General features: G+C 49.8%; 1 protein-coding gene across 1 annotated transcript; it reads right to left on the reverse strand.

The window, feature by feature from the left end:
• Nucleotides 1-14086: 14086 nt before the first annotated feature.
• On the reverse strand, nucleotides 14087-18827 carry LOC139059509 (uncharacterized). Its single transcript, XM_070537931.1, has 5 exons — nucleotides 17772-18827; nucleotides 17195-17530; nucleotides 17020-17151; nucleotides 16761-16926; nucleotides 14087-14487 (listed from the first exon to the last, which is right to left on the reverse strand). The coding sequence occupies exons 1-5, from the start codon at nucleotides 18825-18827 to the stop codon at nucleotides 14087-14089; spliced, it is 2091 nt and encodes a 696-aa protein (XP_070394032.1).
• Nucleotides 18828-20502: the final 1675 nt, after the last annotated feature.

The raw sequence follows: 20502 nt of genomic DNA on the forward strand, positions 1-20502 counted from the left end.
GTCGGCACGAACTTATCTCTCCTCACCACACGGACACAGTGCGCTGCAAGCTTCTTGTCCTTCGGGAACCTGTGAAACACCACATCGTCTCGCCCGCCTGTGTTCACGCAGCCGAATGCTGCACAGAACGAGGGCATGTTGGGCGCCCATGGCGGTAGGCACTCACGCAGCACAGAAAGAAAGAACAGTTTACGAAAATCGCAAAAGAAAACAAACGTGAGCGGCGGTGGCGGCAGATCTCTCGTAGCGTCGTTCAGTAAAGCGCAGGACGGAATGTGGCATGCCAGCACATGCCAGCACGCCGGTCCGGCAGCTCGGTCCCCGCGAATGACGTCACTCTCACCGGTTCTCTCCTCTGGCAACCACCTCACCCGGCGCTCCGGGAAGCGATGGGGGCGTGTCCGCGGGGGTGATTTAGAAAGCGATTTCCGCCCCTTATATTAACAAAACGAAGAAAAAAATTTTGGAACCGTAAATTATTAGGTCTGTTCTTCCCAATCCCAACAATTCATGGAAATTGAAAACCGTTTCAGCTTCCCTTTAGGGGATTTAGGAATAGAGGCTGGTTGGATAAAAGAAACTCGTTAACAATGTTGCGAAAAAAATTTATGCTTGCGAAATCTAGGTTAGTATGAATGGAATGACTGAAACAAAATAAGACCATCTAGAAAATGTCAGTATGTCGTCAAATTATATCGTTTATGGCATACGGCGTTTATAGCAAACGAGTACGCAAGTAGAACATACCGTTCCTACGGGGTTTATTGACAGCTGGAAGCCAGGTTACGTGGAATCGAGCGGAGAGCAGCCGAGCCATTCCCGACAGCCGCAAGCGCGAGTTGCAGCGCCGAACCTTCCATCATCTCAGCTGCAAAGAGGTTGGAGTGACACACGAGCTCTTCGGCTTACGCAATCGGGACATGCTCGGTCAGGAAGTGGTCACTAGTGAACGCATCCACGGTTAATGCAAGGCAAGACGAAAAACAAAGCAAGCTGTGTTATATGTAAGCTCCCGAATTCTCGACGAAGGATACTTCAGTGAGGTTACAAATTCAAAAATACGGATATGGTTTATCGAGGAAGACGGCACGAAAAACACGAGAACACAAAGCTTGGGGCGGGACTAAAGAATCCGTAAAAGACTAGAAAGTGTCGCTCGCGTTCGACAAGCTGTGCAACAGCAATCGCCCATACGGGTCTGGTGCGACCGTAATAACAAAGTGCCCTATAGGTGGTTGCTTGGGCTAGTTGGTAATTCATGATCAAAAATAACGTACAGCGCGAAGGACAAGGACAGCGATAGACGACATACACAGCGCTGACTTCCAACAGTATTTTATTGCGTTGCCACATCATGTGTATATATACAAGAAGAGGCATGCGCAGAAGATGTACGACAGTCACATGGGGTGTTCTAACAGCCAGTCATTGAACTAAGAACATGGTCACCTGAAAAAATAAAAAGTTAAGCATTACGATTTATATGTGTTTAGATAGGCGACTTCACCAGGGGTCAGCGCGATTGAGGGCGTACTAACGCAAATACTACGAAGTTTTCTGATGAAATCAGCTTCCACAATTTTCTGGGTGAGCTGTGAGCTGTGTCTCGCTAAAACTTCAGTATCTTCAAAGAATGGCACGCAGCCGCAGTCCCGGCAATGGATGCCCAAGTGGCCTTGTACAGTGCTGCTGACGTTGTTACAATGCTCTCTTAGTCGATCGTTTAAGCACCTGCCTGTCTGTCCTACATATTTATTGCCGCAAGACAGGGGAATTTGGTAGACTACATTCATTGTGCACGTCACAAACCGTTTTCTGTGCCCGACAGAACAACAACTCTGATGCGATTTAGGCGCGTTTACACGCTTACAGAGCCTTGCCAATTTTTCCGGGGCTGAGAAAACGACTGTGATTCCTGCACGCTGCCCAATTTTCTTTAGCCTATGGGATACATCATGCACATATGGCAGCACTGCAAACCTGCGTCTTTCAGCCCGCTGGTTCTCTGATTGAGCGGGATCATCACATTTTGTGCGCCTCAGAAGCTGTTCCGCTATGGCTGAAATTAAGGCCAAAGGGTAACCAGCCCAAGAAAGGCGATCAACCTGAGCAGCAAGACTATGTTGCATCTGGTGTGGGCACGATTTATTGATGCTGTTAACGAGACGTAACTTTATAATACCTCGTTTAACGAGTTTTGAGTGTGCGGAGTTAAAGGTCAAGAGTGGCTTCTTACTTCTCGGTTCGAAGCACCAGCACACATGTTTGTTAGCAAGGCTCAACCTGAGATCCAGAAAGCGCAAGGAATCATCCATGGGGACATCATGCGTAAGTTCTAGAGGCTCCGGCTCTTTCTTAAAGGTCTCCAAGACTTCAGAAACAGCAGGCTCAAAAGCGGGATTAGTGCAATCAATAAATATCAGGTAGTCGTCCACAAACCTGCACACCTTGACAACAAGGGACGCGGCTAGGTGATCATGAATATTGCGATCATGATGAGCTAGATAAATATCACTTAGTACGGGCGCCAGACATGTTCCTATACAAACACCATTCCTTTGTATGGAATTTTGTTCATTCCATGAGATGTAAGTTGATTTCAAGTAGAAAGTAGAAGTAGAAGGTGAGCAATTCAAGAAAGCCGCTAACAGAAACACCTGCAGCATTCTGAAAGCCAACTGATCCGAAGTCATCAATGCATTCTTCAACAACCAGAAGCAACTTGTCATGCGGAAGTGAATAGTACAGATCAACGTCGATCGAGAACATCTTCAGTCCCTTTTCATTCTCTTTTAAATAACTGATAACTTCACCAGAATGTCTAACGAGAAAAGGATCGTCAATGATTAGAAGGTTTAGTTTATCTTGCAAAAACAAGCCAACAGCTTTCTGCCAAGTCGCTGCTTCAGTTACGATAACCCGCAGAGGGCAGTCATTCTTATGCGTCTTAGCGGAGAAGAAAATGTCTAGGCTTAGCTTTTTAGTTTTTTCTATCACTTTTGCTTGCTTCAAGGCTAAGGGATTTGCATAGTTTTTTTTGCTTTCAATTTCACGTTTGCTAGGGAAACACTGTCATCACTTTTGAAAACTGAATCAATGGCAACGGTGGCCGTCGCAATGAAGTCACTCAACGGCAGGACAGCAAAACCACCTTCTTTGTCAGAGGGTAAAAGTGATAACGAGTTCGCTTTTAGAAACGATGTAACATATCCGATTGGGAGAACCTTTGTGGAAGGTTTGCAAAGCGTTAGAACATCAACACCTTCCGCATCACACCTTTCAGATTCGGTGCCCTGGGCACATCCAGCAACTTGCCTAACAAGGGCGAGAAGTTCGTGTGGCGATTTTCGAGGTTCTACGGCAAACTTCGGCCCAAGGGCTAACACATGCTGCACCTTTTCTGGAAGCGTCACATCTCCAATACGGTGCACATTGTTCCTCGGCAGGGGTTTCTTCTTTGGAGTAAGGGCACGTAGTTGTAGCAGCGCATGTTGCCAGAGATATTCAGCAGTTCTGTCGACGATAGCAGACAACTCACGCCACTTTTTCTTTGCCGTAGCCCATCTGTCAGAACTGTGAAGTTGAAGAAACAAGACGTCATGGTAGAAGCGGGCCTGGCATTGCCATTCCGAGCGCAGAATCTTGCATATCCTCACGCTATGCCCACAAGAAGGTCTGAACCCACCACACAGGGCTGCCACTGACTCGGATGCAGTAAGCGAATGAACGAGCTCGGCACACGGCAAGAGCAATCAAACTGACCAAAACACTAGGACTTGCTGAGGAACAGGGGAAAGACGAAGGGAAAGGGCCCATTGTACTAAAAATGAAGTGAACTAGGGTGGTTGCTTGGGCTAGTTGGTAATTCGTAATCAAAAATAACGTACAGCGCAAAGGACAAGGACAAAATCTGGAAATGACAAAGTTTGGCGAAAGAGCCCTGGAGTGGAATCGCTTCTGGGCTCAACACGAGTGAGCAGTTCACCTCATACCTAACATGAGCAAGGGACAAAAGTTTATTAGCACCTCTAACCGGAAAGGCAGCGTATGCTATAGAAGGGCTTCATTGCTTTATCTGCAATGAAAGTTATGATGAAGCAATCAAAATACTACGAACAATGTTCGGAAATGTTGAACGATCAGTGCAGCGGTGCATGAGTGTGCTCTTGAGTCTAGAGAAAATGAGGTGGGTGCAAGAAACTGATTAACTACGCAAGATAGTGCACGGAGAGCAGCTGAACAGATTGTCGGTATGCACCTTCAGTGATTCGAGTGCCAGTTTCACGTCGATGTTGACAGCGTTGAAGAGAGCAATTCCACCGGAGATATCAGTGCAGTTCAAGTCAAAAGAAGCAATGAAAAACAGCTCAGCCATGAAAGCTAGCGCGCAAAGCAACAGGAAAACAATGCAAGGAAAAGCTGGACAGGCTTAAGTCATTCCAGCGATAGCAAATATCTTCCCAGGAAGACAATGTTAACAGGAGAGGATAGTTGCGAAGCCAAGAAATAATAGCATACAGCTTCGGAATTACAGCCTTTATAGCTCAGAAACAGAAGCTGCCTGTTCTGCAAGCAGAACAACCACGTAACTGAGGACTGTCGTAGGGAACATTCTAATGAGAAAAAAAATAAGAACATTCTCACCAGAAATACAGTATGTTTCAGATGCAACCGACCAGAACACTGCACCTATTTGTAGAGGAAGAGGGAAATGCAAGCAGTGCAAAGGACAACATGATAGTTAAGTAGGCATAACGGTGCGGCAAGGTAGAGCAGGTCAGAACACAGCAAGCGGAAGCAACGACGGCTACTCTACACGCAACTGAAAATGTAAAACAATTTTGCGGTTTTAGAGACAGCTGTAGCTTGGATAGAGGGAGAATAAGGTGGCAGACAATGCCGATTATTATTAGACAGCGAACGCCAGCGGATATTTATTGCAGCTGGATTAGTAGAAGAAATAGGAGCGAAGATATAACAGGAAAACCTGACGACTGGTTCATTCGAAGGAGACGAAAAATTCAAATTAACGTTGTCCAATTAACTGTAGCAACGCGAGGAAAGAAATCAGCCGTGGTAATAGATCTACAAGCCGACGTCGTATCTGTTGTCTACCTGCTACAAATCAGAATTCCAATGAGAGAAATGGAACTAAAGCAACAAATGGCGGATGACAGAACCGAGACGACTACAACAGAAGCCATAAGACTGCTGAAGGGCTCAATTATTGGGAGTTTTTCGCGGGTAGAACGTAAAATATCGAAAGCAGACTGATGGCAGTCGAGACAATACGGGGTTGGGTACTGCAAGGCCCTCAAAAAGGACCCCAAAACAATTTCATCAAGCATAACATCGATCAATCATGGATCTGAAGGTTGAAGCTGTGGAAACAATCCAGCAAGAGATATACAAACGTTTGGAGCATTGAATATATGGGGATCCCCAAAAAGTGTCAATACTAAAGAAGCCGAAATTCAGAGTAAAATAGAAGTAAAGGGTTGTCATCAAGTCCACTTGCAGTGTAATTAAAGCGTGAACTTGTAAATCAACAAGGAAAATACAATGAAAAGACTCCCCGACTGCCGAAAAGGTTAAAGAAAAACGAAGATATTGTTCTGCGATGCTGATCGTCATGAGGTGGCATGACAGTCATGAGGTGTCCGCAAGCTGTCCGAATTTGAGTTCTGCCCATGCTTTCTTCAACTTAGCGGCGGATAATCCACAGATGGAGTAGTCAGCTGCAGTGTTACAAGCGCGGTGACTTCGTGGCCGTTGAGAAGCACGTCGTGACCAGTGGTTCTTCCGTTGCACTTCAATCTTCGCGTCGGTTCACACCTGCGTCGCGTTGACCTGTGGCTAGTACGTGGCGTCGTCAGGTTGTGTTTTGTTGGCGTATTCTTGGCTTCCAGGCTTCGTCGGAATAGCGGCGTGTCGTTGCTGTGCCGTCTAAATAGATCACGAAGCGTCATCCTTAGCGGCGGAGGATCTTCGTTACTAGACGTGCAGCAACGCCACCTCCATCGGTAGCTGCGTTTAGTTTTCCGTATAGGGACTTGCGGCACGATCCAAGACTGGGCCAGTGTATGGTCGGCGCTGCGGCGACAGGTAGCGTACCGACGACGGCGAACGCGCAGGACGTTGGGGCCTCCATTGCGTTCCGGCTATATAGTCGGTAATATCACGTGGCAGCTCGCAAAGCTGGTGGACGTGGCGCGTAGACTGCGAACAGACTCGGGGTATGGGCATCGGCGGTAGACGTGGTTCGCTTCTCCGCAGTGGTAGCATAGCTGATTGTGGTAGACCAAACGTCAGTCTTTTGGCATGCTGCGTGGGACGACAGAGGCTGCGGCGTTAGACGGACCTGGCACGCGCGGAGGGGGAACGGGATGGCGGACTACGGTGGTATGCGTCATCGCTCCCGCCTGAGGCGACTGAAGGACCCCGTGTGACTGCTGGATTTCCTCGCGTACGACGTCAGCAATCGAAGCCACTTGAAGCTGTGATGAAGAGGTCAACTTCTGAAGCTCTTCCCGCACGACCGCTGCATTTTTTGACATTGTGCGGCGGTTTAATTGTCGGCCCCGCATGTCCAGTGTTTTGTCGATGGTGGTGGCCTGACTAAGAAACTCTCCGACGGTCTTCGAATCGTACCGGTTAAAAGTTATGGCATCGTACCACACTTGGAGGACTTTCGGACATTTCCTGGTCAGCGTGGCGGAAAAGACGCTTCATTTCTTCCGTAAACATGGCAACGTTCTCGTTAGGTAGCTGCACTCGGGCTTCCAATAAAACTTCGGCCCTTGCCGGACGACGCTCGTGAAGGTTCTCGGGAAGTTGTTGCGGAACGGGTCCCACGTTGTAAGGGCGGACTCTGGCCCGGTTCTCAAACCATGTCCTCGCGGCATCTTCCAGGGAGAAGTGGACGTGGCGTAGCTTATCCTCAGAGGTCCAGTTATTGAAGGCTGAGATTCTTCCAAAAGTTTAAGAAAGCCAGGTTTCCGGATCGTCCGATGAAGCTTCATGAAAGTAGGTGGCTCCCTGGGTTGAAACATGATGGACCCTAGGGCTTCCATTGTGGTTGTTGACTTGGCCACAATCTTACTGGTCGTCTCAGGCAGAAGTACATGCTCCGGGGGGCAGTCCTTGCAGCCTGCATCTACCTCGCTGGTCCTTGGCGACGTTTGTGGTCTTCGGAGTTCAGGCTTGAATTACGGCTTGTTGGGAGCGTCCGGTGCATTAACTTGAAGCGCGTCTACCAGATGTCACGTGGCAATGAGGCCCAAGAACACAGTAGAAAACCAGAATGGCGAAACTTTATTGGGAGGACGTGTGCCCAGAAACGCAGGCTGCACTCAAGGCACAACGACAGTGGCGAACGCAATCGGCGAAAGTCTGATCAGCCGGTCAAGCTCGTCGGCTTTCCTACACGAGTCATCGAAGGTTCCGAAGTAATCGGTGGTGCTCGAATGCCTTCCAGAAAGCACAACACAGTTCGCGTCCCGAATGCATGCAATATGCAAATACATGCGGTGAGCGATAACATTTGATAGACTGCTTTCGAGAAGATCGAGCAACGACAAAGGTTCGTGTAGTATTCGATGTCTCTTCAAACACGCAGAAAGGCATGTCAAACGACTATCTGGAGGCAGGAGATCAACTCTTTAAGGAAAACGTGGCCCTATTTGGAGACGCTGAAAAGGCATTTCTACAAATTTCTATCCACTAAGAGGACAGATGCCATGATATTTCTGTGGTGGGTGCATGACGATGCGAGGAAAAGCTGCGGAATGAAGTATAAACCTGCCGCATGACGAGTAACTTCCGGTAAAACACCGAGCCCGTTTCTTCTGGCAGCTACAATCAAGCACGATTTGAAACAAGTGGCTGATTGATTTGGAGATGCAAGAACTAGTACAGACAGATTTACGTGGATGATGTACTTCTAGGGGCACCAAAGTTTTAAGGTGATGTCAAGTTATAGAAAAAGGCAAAACTGATCAAAGAGGCGGCGGTGACCTTGGGAAAATGGACATCCAGTGAAGAGAGCCTAAACAAAATAGACGAAAACGAAAGGGACGACGATCACACAGGGATTCGATCGAAAGGATACACAATGCTTCTTGCCATTTTATGGAAGTACTCAAAAGACGTGCTATCCTTTCCTGTGGACAAGCATGCATCTTTACCAGTAACAACGTACTTAACCAAAAGGACAGTGCTGCACAAGCAACAGGAAACGTATTTGATGCGCTTGGCTTGCCGTCACCTTTTACGATATGTGCAGAGATAGGCTTTCAAAAATTAGAGAAGGGACGATGCGCGAGATGAGCCACTCCTTAAAGGAGAATGCGACAAGTGGAGGGACCCGATGTCTGAAACGACGGAGCTGCTAGTTCTAGTTCTCAAATACCACGCAAGCAAGGATCAAATAGAGCAAGCATACAAGCTGTATGTCGACGGAAGTCCAACAGCATACGAAGCGGCACTATACTTGGTAGTCGTGTAAACCGATGGAACAAAGTCAAGCCTACCCACAGCGAAAAGCGACGTAGCTCCAATCAAAGAGCCAAGTTTAACAAGACTTGAGCTAATGGCAGCGGTGATGGCATCAAGGCTAGGCGTCTACATCAAAAGTCATTTCACCGCAAGAATTGAAGCAGCCTGCTTGACCGAATCAATAATTGTACTTCATTGTATTAGAGCGACAGGCAAAGGGGGTACATTTGTTAATAGAGTCGCAGAAGTAAGAGAAAAACGAGCGAGTCGTGCATTCAAGGTGAAGACAATCTGGGGGATTCACACATGTGGTATAAGCGGAAAGACGTTGACGGACTCGAAAAATAGGGTGGCATGGAACCGAATGAGTTACATCCGTGGAGCCGGAAAGAGCAAGCGTCATTGGCAAGCGGCACGAAGCGCATTGTCACACCTGCACCGAACGAGAGAATCAACTAACCTTGGAAATCAAATTCGTCCTACGGGCGGCATCTAACAGCATGTGTATTCAGGTTCATAGACAACGCAATATCACAAAGGCCGTTTACAGGCCGTTTAATTGCAGAAACATATTGGATACGACGAAAGTACTACTCAGGCAGCCAAGTGGAAATGCCGATTCGAGCGCTAAGTAATTTAAAATAAATGGACAAGTATTGTCACAACAAAGGACTCGCAAGACAAAAGACTTGCACTACAGCCGAGAATCAAAGCCGGCACGTCATCGCATTTCCAAAGGACGGGTATTTCACTAAAGCACCAATACGTCACGTTGATCAAATATTGCATGGCAGATTTCAAGCAAAGCTAGCGCAAGTGCGGGTTAAGTTGCGAATATTGCAGGGTCGCCAAGCTTTGAATAGTGTTTTAAATAAATGCATAGTCTGCAAGATGCGTAACACAAGACAGGCCGATTAAATTCTGCCTTTTCTCCCGGCGGACAGAGTCGACGAATCGGGGTAATTGCAAGTCACAGGAGCTGACCCCACCGGAACAGTTTATGCAAAAAAAAAAAATTCGACATTGTGGAACAATACGTTTTCACCTGCGCAGTAACGAGAGGAGTACACTTGGAGATGACCAATGACATGTCGATATCCAGTCTTCAAGCTTTCCGGCAATTCACTGCACGACGGGGTATACCTGCCGTAATCTGTTCGTTTAACGCCAGTACCTTTACTAAGGCCTAGAAGGAAATGCTTGAAGCTGTTGGGTACGAATGAGCGAAGGATTACTGCAGTACCCACCAATGGAAAACAATAGCTGAGTGCGCCCCGTGGAGGTATGGGAGGGTTTTTCGAGTGCCTCACACGAAGCCTGAAGACATTGATGCGAAAAATAATCTCAAGAAGTCCAACTACAGTGGAGCAGCCACGCAAAATTGTAGCAGAAGTTGAAGGAGCGCCCAACAATTGACTTAACATACGTGCATGGCGAACCTAATGAGCCCATGCCACTGATACCTGTCAACATAGGCGGACTCCAACAGCTTCAAAGTGGACAGACAAGGCTATACAACGGAGACGTTGAAGAAACACGGCGAAGCAGATGCGAACTCGTGAAAGCTTGGTGGATGAGATGGCATCGCGAATATCTCAAGTAAATAGGTACTACTGTACTGGCGTTAAGACCGGATCGAAGAACATATTGGAAAATGTGCCAAAGTGAAAGAAGTTAGCCTGGTCGCGACGAAATAACAAGGGCTTGTCTAATTCAGACAGGCAACAAATATTTCTCGTAACATCTGCGAACAACATCTTTGAAGGGTGCCTCAAACATCCCTTCAAAGCCTATCTCATGCAAGTTGGAAGGCGGGAGCCTGTAAAATATCATCATCAAAGTACTCGAAGACGAATACGAGAAAGGCTCCTTGTCGCGAGCTACTTCAATAAACCATTTATGTTCGAAGCAGTCACCGGTCTCGATCGTTCTAACATGCGTCATCAACACGCCGCGGTCATCTGAGAGCTAATTACAGTGTGCGCAGTGTGGAATCTCCCACTTCTCGGCCCAATACCTCGCTCTGAGAAAGTGCCACACGTATTATTGGTTTGGCACGTAAAGCCCCATAATTTATTTAGAGTTTACCACTTCTGTCACTCGCCGTTTGAGGCGATGATAGTGTCGACCCTTCTCCCCAGCTATGAACAATGGTGCACAAGCAAATCCCGCATCGCTCTATGTCCTGTGTAGACATACGTAGACAAACTATTCGTGTACGTAAGGCAACATATCACACGAACTCGGCGCTAGAGTGCATGCGACGTGAAAAATTGTCACCAATTGCCGTCAATTAACGCAAACAGTGCAGAAAGCTTCGCTTACATGGATTTGAACAGCGCATGGGAGCCGCGTAATTTATTTTTTATGCGCTATGGCGTTCAGTATCACCTACGACATGCGAGCAACTAGCAAAGCGGCCACACGTTGCAGCTCCTACTAAGGGCGTTTGTGCCGGAAGTAGTCCCACCTGCTGTGCTCCGAGTCAAGAGCGGCAGTATTGGGAAAAGCACTAACAACCATATTAATTACAATGGATAATAATATTAATAACAATGAACAACAATGAACAACAACAACAATAATAATAATAATAACAATAATAATGGGACACAGCGATAGTACGAATCGTGTTTAAGCGATATTTACCAGTGGTAGCTAACGAAGTCCCCCGTAGCAGAAGGACGCCATGGACGTGGAAATGCAAATGAGCCAACGCGGTCAGCCACGGTAAGAGGTGCTCAAGGCCATCTCCGGTGGGGGACGTTGGGAGGATGGCAAACGTGCAGCAGCACTGGATATCCTTCCGACTCGTGGTCCGCAATCTCGAAAGTGGACCTCGAGATCCTGAAACGACAAGGCTTTTTTTTAAGCACTCGAGAACACAGATGTACTACTACTATTAATCTGTACGTGGTATTTACCCGGTGCAGGGCCACAAGGCCACACCGACAAGGCAACATGGTAGGCCGCGCGCGGTACGAGTGATGCTCTGGCAAATAGCGAGGACAGTAAGCACACGCCGAAAAACGAACAGCAACAACGGCAACGAAACTGGCCGCTTACTGTAGCTGCTGCCCGGCCCAGCTCCGACGAAAACAGCAGGCGACATCCGGCAGGCGACATGCGTAGAGCGGGTTAGTGCCTAATAGCTGGCGAAGTAATTTCCGAATGCCGTTTGCTTCCGTCATACCCCATTTCGCTCGATAGCACTGACGCGCGCGGGCTATCTCCGTCACGAAATAGTGGGGTCAGGTCGCAAGGCCATTCGGATGGGTCCATGTTCCTGACGCAGTCGTAAGAGGACGGCTATCAGCTCTAGCCTGCGCAGTGTGAGCTAAGCCTGTGTGTCAGCGAAGACCTGAAGCTATACGCTGCCACCCCGCAACACGTGGCCCGTCCGCTTCGATTCCGGCACGGAGAAGACCCGTGTGGCCGCAAGCCATGCCCACGAAACCTCGGGCTTACAGCTAAGCAACAACACTAACTTTACGCAATTTTGTAATTTAGCTATACAACCCTAGTAAGCGCTAGCTAGTGCAACTGAACAAACAGTTAACTTCTCATGCGCCACCCTCGCCAGCTAGACCATCTAGAAAAAGATGCACAAAGTGCACAGGCCTGGTGAGCGTTTAGGACGCTCGAAGCGAAGCTCGTAGAGACGACGCTCGCCGTGACGAGGGGTTGTCGCGCAGGTCCTGGGGTTAGCGGCCACGCTCAGGGTTCATCCACAGTTCAATAGTCCCGGCACCGTCGGGGGGTGGGAACGCGCACAAACAAAAGAAAGAATACTCGGCAGGAACAACTTGCGACTTACATACGCTGCGCCGGCTCGACCGGAGTGTCGTCGGCGTATAGTCGGCGAGGGAGATGGTAAAAACAAAGGAATAATAATAATAAAGAAAGTTGCAGCCTGCGTACAGTTGCCAACCTCGGAAGTTCTACAATTTTCCACATGCTTCCACTGAGTTCTTGGACATGGAATGGCGTTAGCGCTGTCGCCGTAGTTTTATGGATATTATAACCCGTGGACGGAATCTTCGCGGTTCCGTCATATAGGTTCCGTGGCCGCCTTAGCATTCGCGTTGGGCTCCGGCAGCGAGCATGACTTGCAACTCATGTGCGCGCGCCGCGACATGTGTCGAGTTGTCTGTACGCGCAGTCGTCTGCTCGTGCCGCATCGTTTCTCTTGGAACAAAAAAATTGAAATTCTATAGCTTCAATTGCGTGACCGAACGACGCGATCTTATTTTGAGACATGCCGTAGCAGAGGCACCAGCGGGCTAATTTTGACCACCTGGGGTTCTCTCACGCGCATCTAAGACCAAGCACACGAGCGTTTTTGCATTTCGGCCGTTATCGAAGTGCGACTGCCGCGGCTGTGATCGAACCCTCGACCTGGAGCTGAGCAGCGGAGCCCCACAGCCACTCCACTTGTGCCACTTGTGCTTTTTCCGGATGTAGGTGTCCCAAAACCCTAGCATCCGGTCTTTGTTGGCAACGTAATAGAGAGGCGGAGAACGAAGAGCTCAGTTAATGAAAAGCCGTTCTTGCTCTACTCTGAATGACTCGCCGCAAAAGACATCGCGCCAAGGAAGGCAGCTGCTTAGCATGGGTGCCAGTTTAGCGCAGGGTAAACCTTTCATTTTGGGTTCAGAACTGTACGCAAATAATGTAGGGAATGAAGCAACTGCGTGTCTAATCAACAAAACGTTTATAGCCATGACAACTTCAATGAATACAGCACGATTCTCCGCAAGAGAGAGAGATAAATAAACTTTAATGCTAGACCAGGCTTCTCGAGCCCAAAGGTGGGTGGCGTCCTCAGTCCAGGTAGCCATAGCTGCTGCCGCCGTCCGAGCCCTGTTCACCAACCGTAGCTGGTTGTCAGGGTCTTGCAAAAGAAATAAAAAATCATTATAATGATAATAATAATTGTCGACGCGGGTATGTTTTTTTGTTCTTTGTCATAGAGCTCCGAAATGCCAAGAGACACTTTACATCCTAACAAAATAATTATAGGCGTGCACAGTCGCGGACATATTAAAGTGGACCGCGGCGCAGGCGGCCGGAGTGGCTGCGGTGCGGGCGCTGCTATCGCGCGCTCACGACGAGAGTACACCCAGTGACCTCAAACTTCCACGCACCCTTGCTCTCGCGCTGGTGCTTGTTCATGCTAAATAAATTTCAAGTGCAGCGTTCGGCTGCTCTGCTGCTTATGGTCGGGACCATAGAGTTTCTAAATATATACCCGAGAGGGAAACGTAGCGCTAGTGTCTACGGGGGAAGGAGTGGTTCTTGTAGGGAGAGGAGGAAAGGCTGGCACTATCTTCTGCAACCCTTGCGGGAGCACGGCTCAGCGCCAGCAGGGGGAAGAATATGGGAGTGAAGGAGATAGAAAGAGGGAGAAAGGTAGAGAGTCTCCATGGCAACAGCGGAGCAGTCTGGCCTGGAAGGCCCAGTGGCTTAGACCGGAGGAGTGGATTGGTGATAGACCATAGGAGGTGGCCCAGCAAAAACGGAGTTGAGGCGGATCACGAGGCCTGAGGTGGTGAATAGCCGTTAGGCTATTCGTCTTTTAAGAAATTTCCTAGAGTCTCGCCGAGAGCCCCGACGAGTCGAGGTATTCGATGACACTTAGGAAGGCCGGTAGCTGATTACGACTGGGGAAGAGGATGTCTGCCTGTCGTGAACATGGGAGCCCCAGGCGGGATAACTCCTGCAGAAGTCGGCCCCGGTGCTGCAGGTGAGCAGGGCATGCCAGCACAGGGTGCTCCAGAGTCTGGGTCACCGCAGGAGGCACAGGCTGGCGAGGTGGCTTTCCCAAGGGGGTGCCGGCGGGCTGCCGTCCAGTAGCAACCGACCCGCAGTCGGAGTAGCAGCGAGGTATCCCTTCGTGGGAGGTCGTGCTGTGGAAGAAGTCGTGGAGGTCGTCCCAGGGATACTCGTTTATCTGGATGGCAGGCGATGATGTGCCGGTGCAGCCTGTGTCTTGTGAAGTCCGCGGCCGTTACAGCAGGGCTGAGGGGAACGCTTGGGTGGTGGGCGCTCTTTGCGAGAGTGTCTGCCTCTTCATTGCCCGGGATCCCTACGTGCGCCGGTAGCCAGTGCAGGGATATTGAGCATCCTGCATCCTGAAGGGCCGCCAGTCTTGCTCTCCGCAAGACTGGCGGCCCTTCAGGATGCAGGATGCTCAATATCCCTGCACTGGCTACCGGCGCACGTAGGGATCCCGGGCAATGAAGAGGCAGACACTCTCGCAAAGAGCACCCACCACCCAAGCATCCCCCTCGGCCCTACGGGGGCGCTCATGAGCGTTGCCTCAACCTACATGGGAATGATGGGAAGTACAGGCTTCGGATGGAATTCGATCTTTAGACTAGTGGCGTTTGGTTGCGGCGCAGTAAACAAAGCTATACTCAAATATTATCGCGTAAAATCTAATTTTATTTCTGCAGTATGTTCTATAATGTACAACACGCTATATAAACTTTGTATGACTTTGAGATGGAAGCATGGTTTACTATGGTTTATTACCAGGACACACCAGGGTATGCATTCTTGTGCGATTCTGTTCCCGATTTAATGCCAGAGAATAATTATTTATTTATTTTTGCAACAGTAAGCCCAACCATGCATGTACTTATATGAAAATACTCATGAAGTATTTATGGAAATAATTTTTTTTTATTGTGAGAAAGTGTCGCGCCCTTGAGCGAAATGCTACAAGTGTCGTCTGCTACGACGCCTGCTCGCTGCAAACGCCAGACTTTTCTCGCAGACGACAAGCACTTCGAACTCTCTCGCTCATCCGAAAGGCTGCGTCGGCTATCATGATTGCTGAACGTCTTCAAGTATTTTAAGCACATCTGCTGCAGTGCTAGCTAGGACGCTAGTGGCCTCCTACGAGTATGCTTCATCATATTTTATATTGACGTACCGCTTCCGAAGCGTTATGGCGTGGCTTTGCACTTACCCATTTTGCGACACTAGACTAGACTACAGCTAGGAAGCAGCAACCTTTCCTACCACAAGTAAGATTGGGCTCTCAAAGTCCTAAAACACGCATTTCAATGAGCACGTAAACGAGCAATGCATAATTAAGCCCTCAATAAAATTTGATTGTCAAGTCACTAGAAGTACAACTGTATATGTCTTATATCCGTAGTGCCTTCTTTTTCAAATTCTGAAGTTTCATAAAGCACGTAACGCTACAGCGCCAACCTAACACACTTAACAAACCAAGGTCCAAACGCTGAAAACATGTTATTTCAACGTTTACGATGCCGTCGGTTTCTCTTCAGGGCTTCGACACCACACCGCGACACAAACATCGTCCCAGTCGCTGGCTCAGCGCGCTATCGCCACTTCTAGCAACATAACAAAGGCAGAGAGCTTTGCGTGGCACTGTCCACCTGCAGGTTATAGCAATTGCGCTTGGAGCGAAACCAAAACTGCCAAAAATACTTCTAGACTAATTCGCCAGTCAATAGAATGCCAATCCGAAGCCTGTACTTCCCATCATTCCCATGATGGTTGAACGACCGCAGCGCCAGATTTCCCTCTAGGTATACTAATATGGAGCTCTACGTTCTTCGCTGTGCAACGATGAATTACAAATTGAAGAAGTGCGACAGAGGCTGATAGTCTATGACCAGTGCCCGAAAACTTTGGGCTTGAAGAGCCTCGACCTGCGCTAACAGCCGCTTGCTGATCGGCGCCATGTTGAAAAATACGAAACGCGGCTGTCCCAGAACGGTGATTGGCCAGTCGTAAAAGAACGTATCTTATAGAAAGGCTCAACGTGAACATAGGCGGTTGCTCGCTGCGTAGACAGTCGTTCTAGCAGTTGCGAAAATTGCAACAAATACGCCTCTTATATCGGATGCGACAGTAGTCTGAACGCGGCCTAAGCTGCCAGCCTCAAGGCCCAGCGTACCACTCGAGGTGATGCCTGCACAGGAACTGCCTTGTCAGGCCCCAGCCGCACTAACAGCGGCTTGCCGTGACCGCCTAGAACTTCCGGCCTCACAAGTACTGGTGGAAGCGTTCAACACCGAATTCTTGGCCATTTTTGTCCCGGTGTGCCAGGACGGCTCACACGCCGTAAGGCAACGCATCTACGGTCAGGACGACAGGCTTGGCAGGATCGAAGTGCACCAGCACTGGAGCCTTGATGATTAACTCCTTGTTGCGCTGGAAGGCCCGCTCCTGCTCCTTCTTCTAGACCCATTCCTGCTCCTTCTTCCAGACCCATTGCTGACCATCTCGAAGCAGAAGATGGAGCGGCTGTAGATGCTCCGACACGTTCGGCAGGAAACTCCTGTAGAAGTTGATGCAGCCTAGGTAGCTCTGAAGCTCCTTCTTATTCTGGGGCTTAGGCGCCTTGGACACAGCATGAACTTTGGGAGGTGCCGGGGCTGGGCCAACCTGGGAAATGACATGTCCCAAGTACTCAATACTGGGGGCCAGGAAAATGCACTTTGCCAGCTTGAGCTTAAGGCCGGCGTCCTACAGCCGTGCCAGGACGTTGTGCAGGTTTTGCAGGTGGTCCCTGTCGTCGCTTCCAGTAACTAGGATGTCATCCAAGCACACCGCCACGTGCCTCATGCCCCTGAAGAGGTTGTCCATATCCCTCTGAAGTATGGCTGGGGGCTGAGGCCACGCCAAACGGTAAGCGCCTGTACTGGAAGAGCACCAATGTTGTCGACATTTTGGCATACTTCCGGGAGGCATCCTGGAGCACCAGCTGCTGGTAAGCATCCCTGAGGTTGCGCTTGGTCAACTTCTGTCCACCGGACAATGCTGACCATAGATCCTCAATCCGGAGCAACGGGTACTTCTCGACGGTAGCGGCGGCCTTGATGGTAACCTTGATATCCCCGCAGATCTTGACACTGCCCTCTCGCTTGAGGACTGGTACGATGGGATAGGCCCATTCAAATTTCTTGAAGGGCACCGGGATGCCCTCTCGCTGTAACCGTTGCAGCTCCTGGGTGACCCCGTCCTTCAAGGCGAACGGCAGTGGGCGAGGCTTGAAAAAACGAGGCCGGGCTCCCTCAGGTACATAGATGCCAGCCGTCGTACCGGCGAATGTGCCCACCCCTGGCTAAAACAGACTTAAATACGGTAAGGAGGCTGGGGACGTCTTTCGCCGCATGTAAGCTGGCTTCCTAGTACTCTGGCAGACGAATGCCCAGTGCATGAATCAACGACGACCCTTTGGTTAAGCAAAGGGGAAGGGTTACCTCCCTGTCGCCAAAGCGAACGCTGACCTGTGCCTGACCCTGGACCTGAAAGAACTGCCCGGAGTAGCTGCGCAGCATCACGCCCGAAGCCTCGACGGACACGCCGGGGAAGGTACGTTTGAACCATTTCCTGGCCATGACCGACACGCTGGCCCCTTTGTCCAGCTCCATGGAAATGGGGTGCCCACAGATTTCGACGGTCAGCACGTACGGCGGCACAGATGACGGTACACAGCCTGTGTGCCACATGTCGAAAATCGGCGGGTCCTCGGCCACGACGTAGAGCCTGGCCACAGAAGAACTTGAGCCTGCTGCCGCATGCCCCCGCCGCGTAGCCTTCCGACGGCTACCTTGGCCGCGGTCTTGTGTGGTACCTGGGCTTGAACCAGGCTGCTGCTGCATTCCGCTGTTCGTCCTCCCCCTTCGGCATACCCGTGCCAGGTGCCCAATTTTCCCGCACGTGAAGCATTGTGCTTGATAGAACTGCTGGCACTGTGAGGGGGAATAGGCACCATCACAGCGACCGGAAGTACTGCCCTTTGTCGCCAACTTTTTGAACACTGCTTCCGCCGACTGTGAGCCAGTCGCACGGGCAATCTCGCCGGCGTCCTCGGCGGCAGCTTCCATTGCCAGTGCTACCTTCACAGCGTCGTCCAGCGAGGGGTTGAGAAGCTCGAGGAGTCGCGCCTGCATGGCGTGGTTGTTGATGCCGCCGAGGAAACGGTCCCGCAGCAGCGAGTCCAGCAGATCCCCGAAAACGCAGGCACTCGTTAACCCTCGTAGCGCAGGAACGAACTGCCCGACGGTCTCTCCTTCCCGGCGGCTCCGGTTGTTGAAGCGGAAACGCTCCATTAGTGTGGACGGTGCTGGGTTGAAATGCGAGCGCAGTATGGCGAGCAGCTCACCCAGCGTCTTAACATGCGGCATGGCTAGCTTCAGAAGATCGAGCAGGAGACTGAAGACGCGGGTCCCGCCGCTGGCCAGGAAAATCTCCCGCTGTTTGGCCTCGGGTGTGTCGTTTGCCCTGAACAACACGTGGTCTTGTGGAAGAACGTGGAAGAACCCGTGGCCAGGCGGACCCATCTCCCTCGAACGGCTCGAGCCTTCCGTACAGCGGCATGGCGGGAGCAACGGGGAGCGGTGTTTTGCCGCTCGCTACGGCGAGGGACGATCTGTGTTTACTCGTCGCCAGGTGTCACGATCCACCCGGGTTCGTGAACAAGGGAGGGCTAGAGGCACCCTCCGTGATACGGACGCTCCGCAGCGTGGTGACCGATGACTGACCGCCGAGCAGCTGTGCTCGTCGGTGTTTATGGCGGTGCGGTGACCGATGTTGCCTAGCACCAAGTTGGCCCGCCAGGCCACCAAGCCTGGCGGGCCAACGATGATGGTGCCCAACATGCACATGCTTGCTACACCCCTTTACCCCCTGTTAGTTTGTCGACAACAAACATCCTATAGTTCAAAGTACGAGGCTCTGTCCTAGCCGGGTCGACGGTGCCTGCTATCCAGGAGAGTGACGGTCCGGCGGTCTCCGCCGTTGAGTACTCCGCCTCGGCACCGGTGTTGACGGGCCAGGTATGGCAACGCCGGGTGCTGCCTGACAAATGCTGTTCATAATTTGAAAATGCCTGCCAAACGCACCCGAGCCCATTCTTATTCTTTTGATTATTTCAGTCTCATGATCCGGATACGCGGTCACTATACTTGCCCCTGAATAGATGTATTCCCTTACCACTTCCAATGCCTCACTACCCTTCGTAATTTGTGTTCACTTCCGAGACTGTTAAACAGTACTTTAGTTTTCTGCAGATTAATTTTTAAACCCACAATTCTGCTTTGTCTGTCCAGGTCAATGAGCATGCATTGCAATTGGTCCCCTGAGTTACTAAGCAAGGCAACATCATCAGCGAATCGCAAGTTACTAAGGTATTCTCCCCTAACTCTTATCCCCATTTCTTCCCAATCCAGGTCTCTGAATACATCCTGTAAACACGCTGTGAATAGCACTGGAGAAATATCCCTGCCTGACGCCCTTCTTTATTGGGATTTTGTTGCTTTCTTTATGGATGACTACGGTGGCTGTAGAGCCGCTATATATCCTTCAGTACATTTACATACGGCTCGTCTACACCCCGATTCCGTAATGACTGCATGACTGCTGAGGTTTCGACTGAATCAAACGCTTTCTCGTAATCAATGAAAAATATATAGAAGGGTTAGTTATATTCCGCGAATTTCTCCATCACCTGATTGATAGCATGAATATAGTCTATATTTGAGTAGCCTTTGCGAAATCCTGCCTGCTCCTTTGGTTGACAGAAGTCTAAGGTGTTCCTGATTCTATTTGCGATTATCTTAGTAAATACTTTGTAGGCAACGGACAGTAAGCTGATTGGTGTATAATTTTTCAAGTATTTGGCGTCCCCTTTCTTATGGATTAAGATTATGTAGGCGTTCTTTCAAGATTCCGGTACGTTCGAGGTGATGAGGCATTGGGTATACAGCGTGGCCAGTTTTTCTAGAACAATCTGCTCACCATCCTTCAACAAATCTGCTGTTACCTGATCCTCCCCAGCTGTCTTTCCCCTTTGCATAGCGCCCAAGGCAATTTTTACTTCTTCAGGCGTTACTTGTGGGTTGTCAAACTCCTCTAGACTATTCCCTCTTCCTTTGTGGTCGTGGGTGCCACTGGTACTGTATAAATCTCTAGAGAACTCCTCAGCATTTGGACTATCTTATCCATATTAGTAAAGAT

This window comes from Dermacentor albipictus, chromosome 4 (assembly GCF_038994185.2).
Source record: "Dermacentor albipictus isolate Rhodes 1998 colony chromosome 4, USDA_Dalb.pri_finalv2, whole genome shotgun sequence".
Lineage (NCBI taxonomy): Eukaryota > Metazoa > Arthropoda > Arachnida > Ixodida > Ixodidae > Dermacentor > Dermacentor albipictus.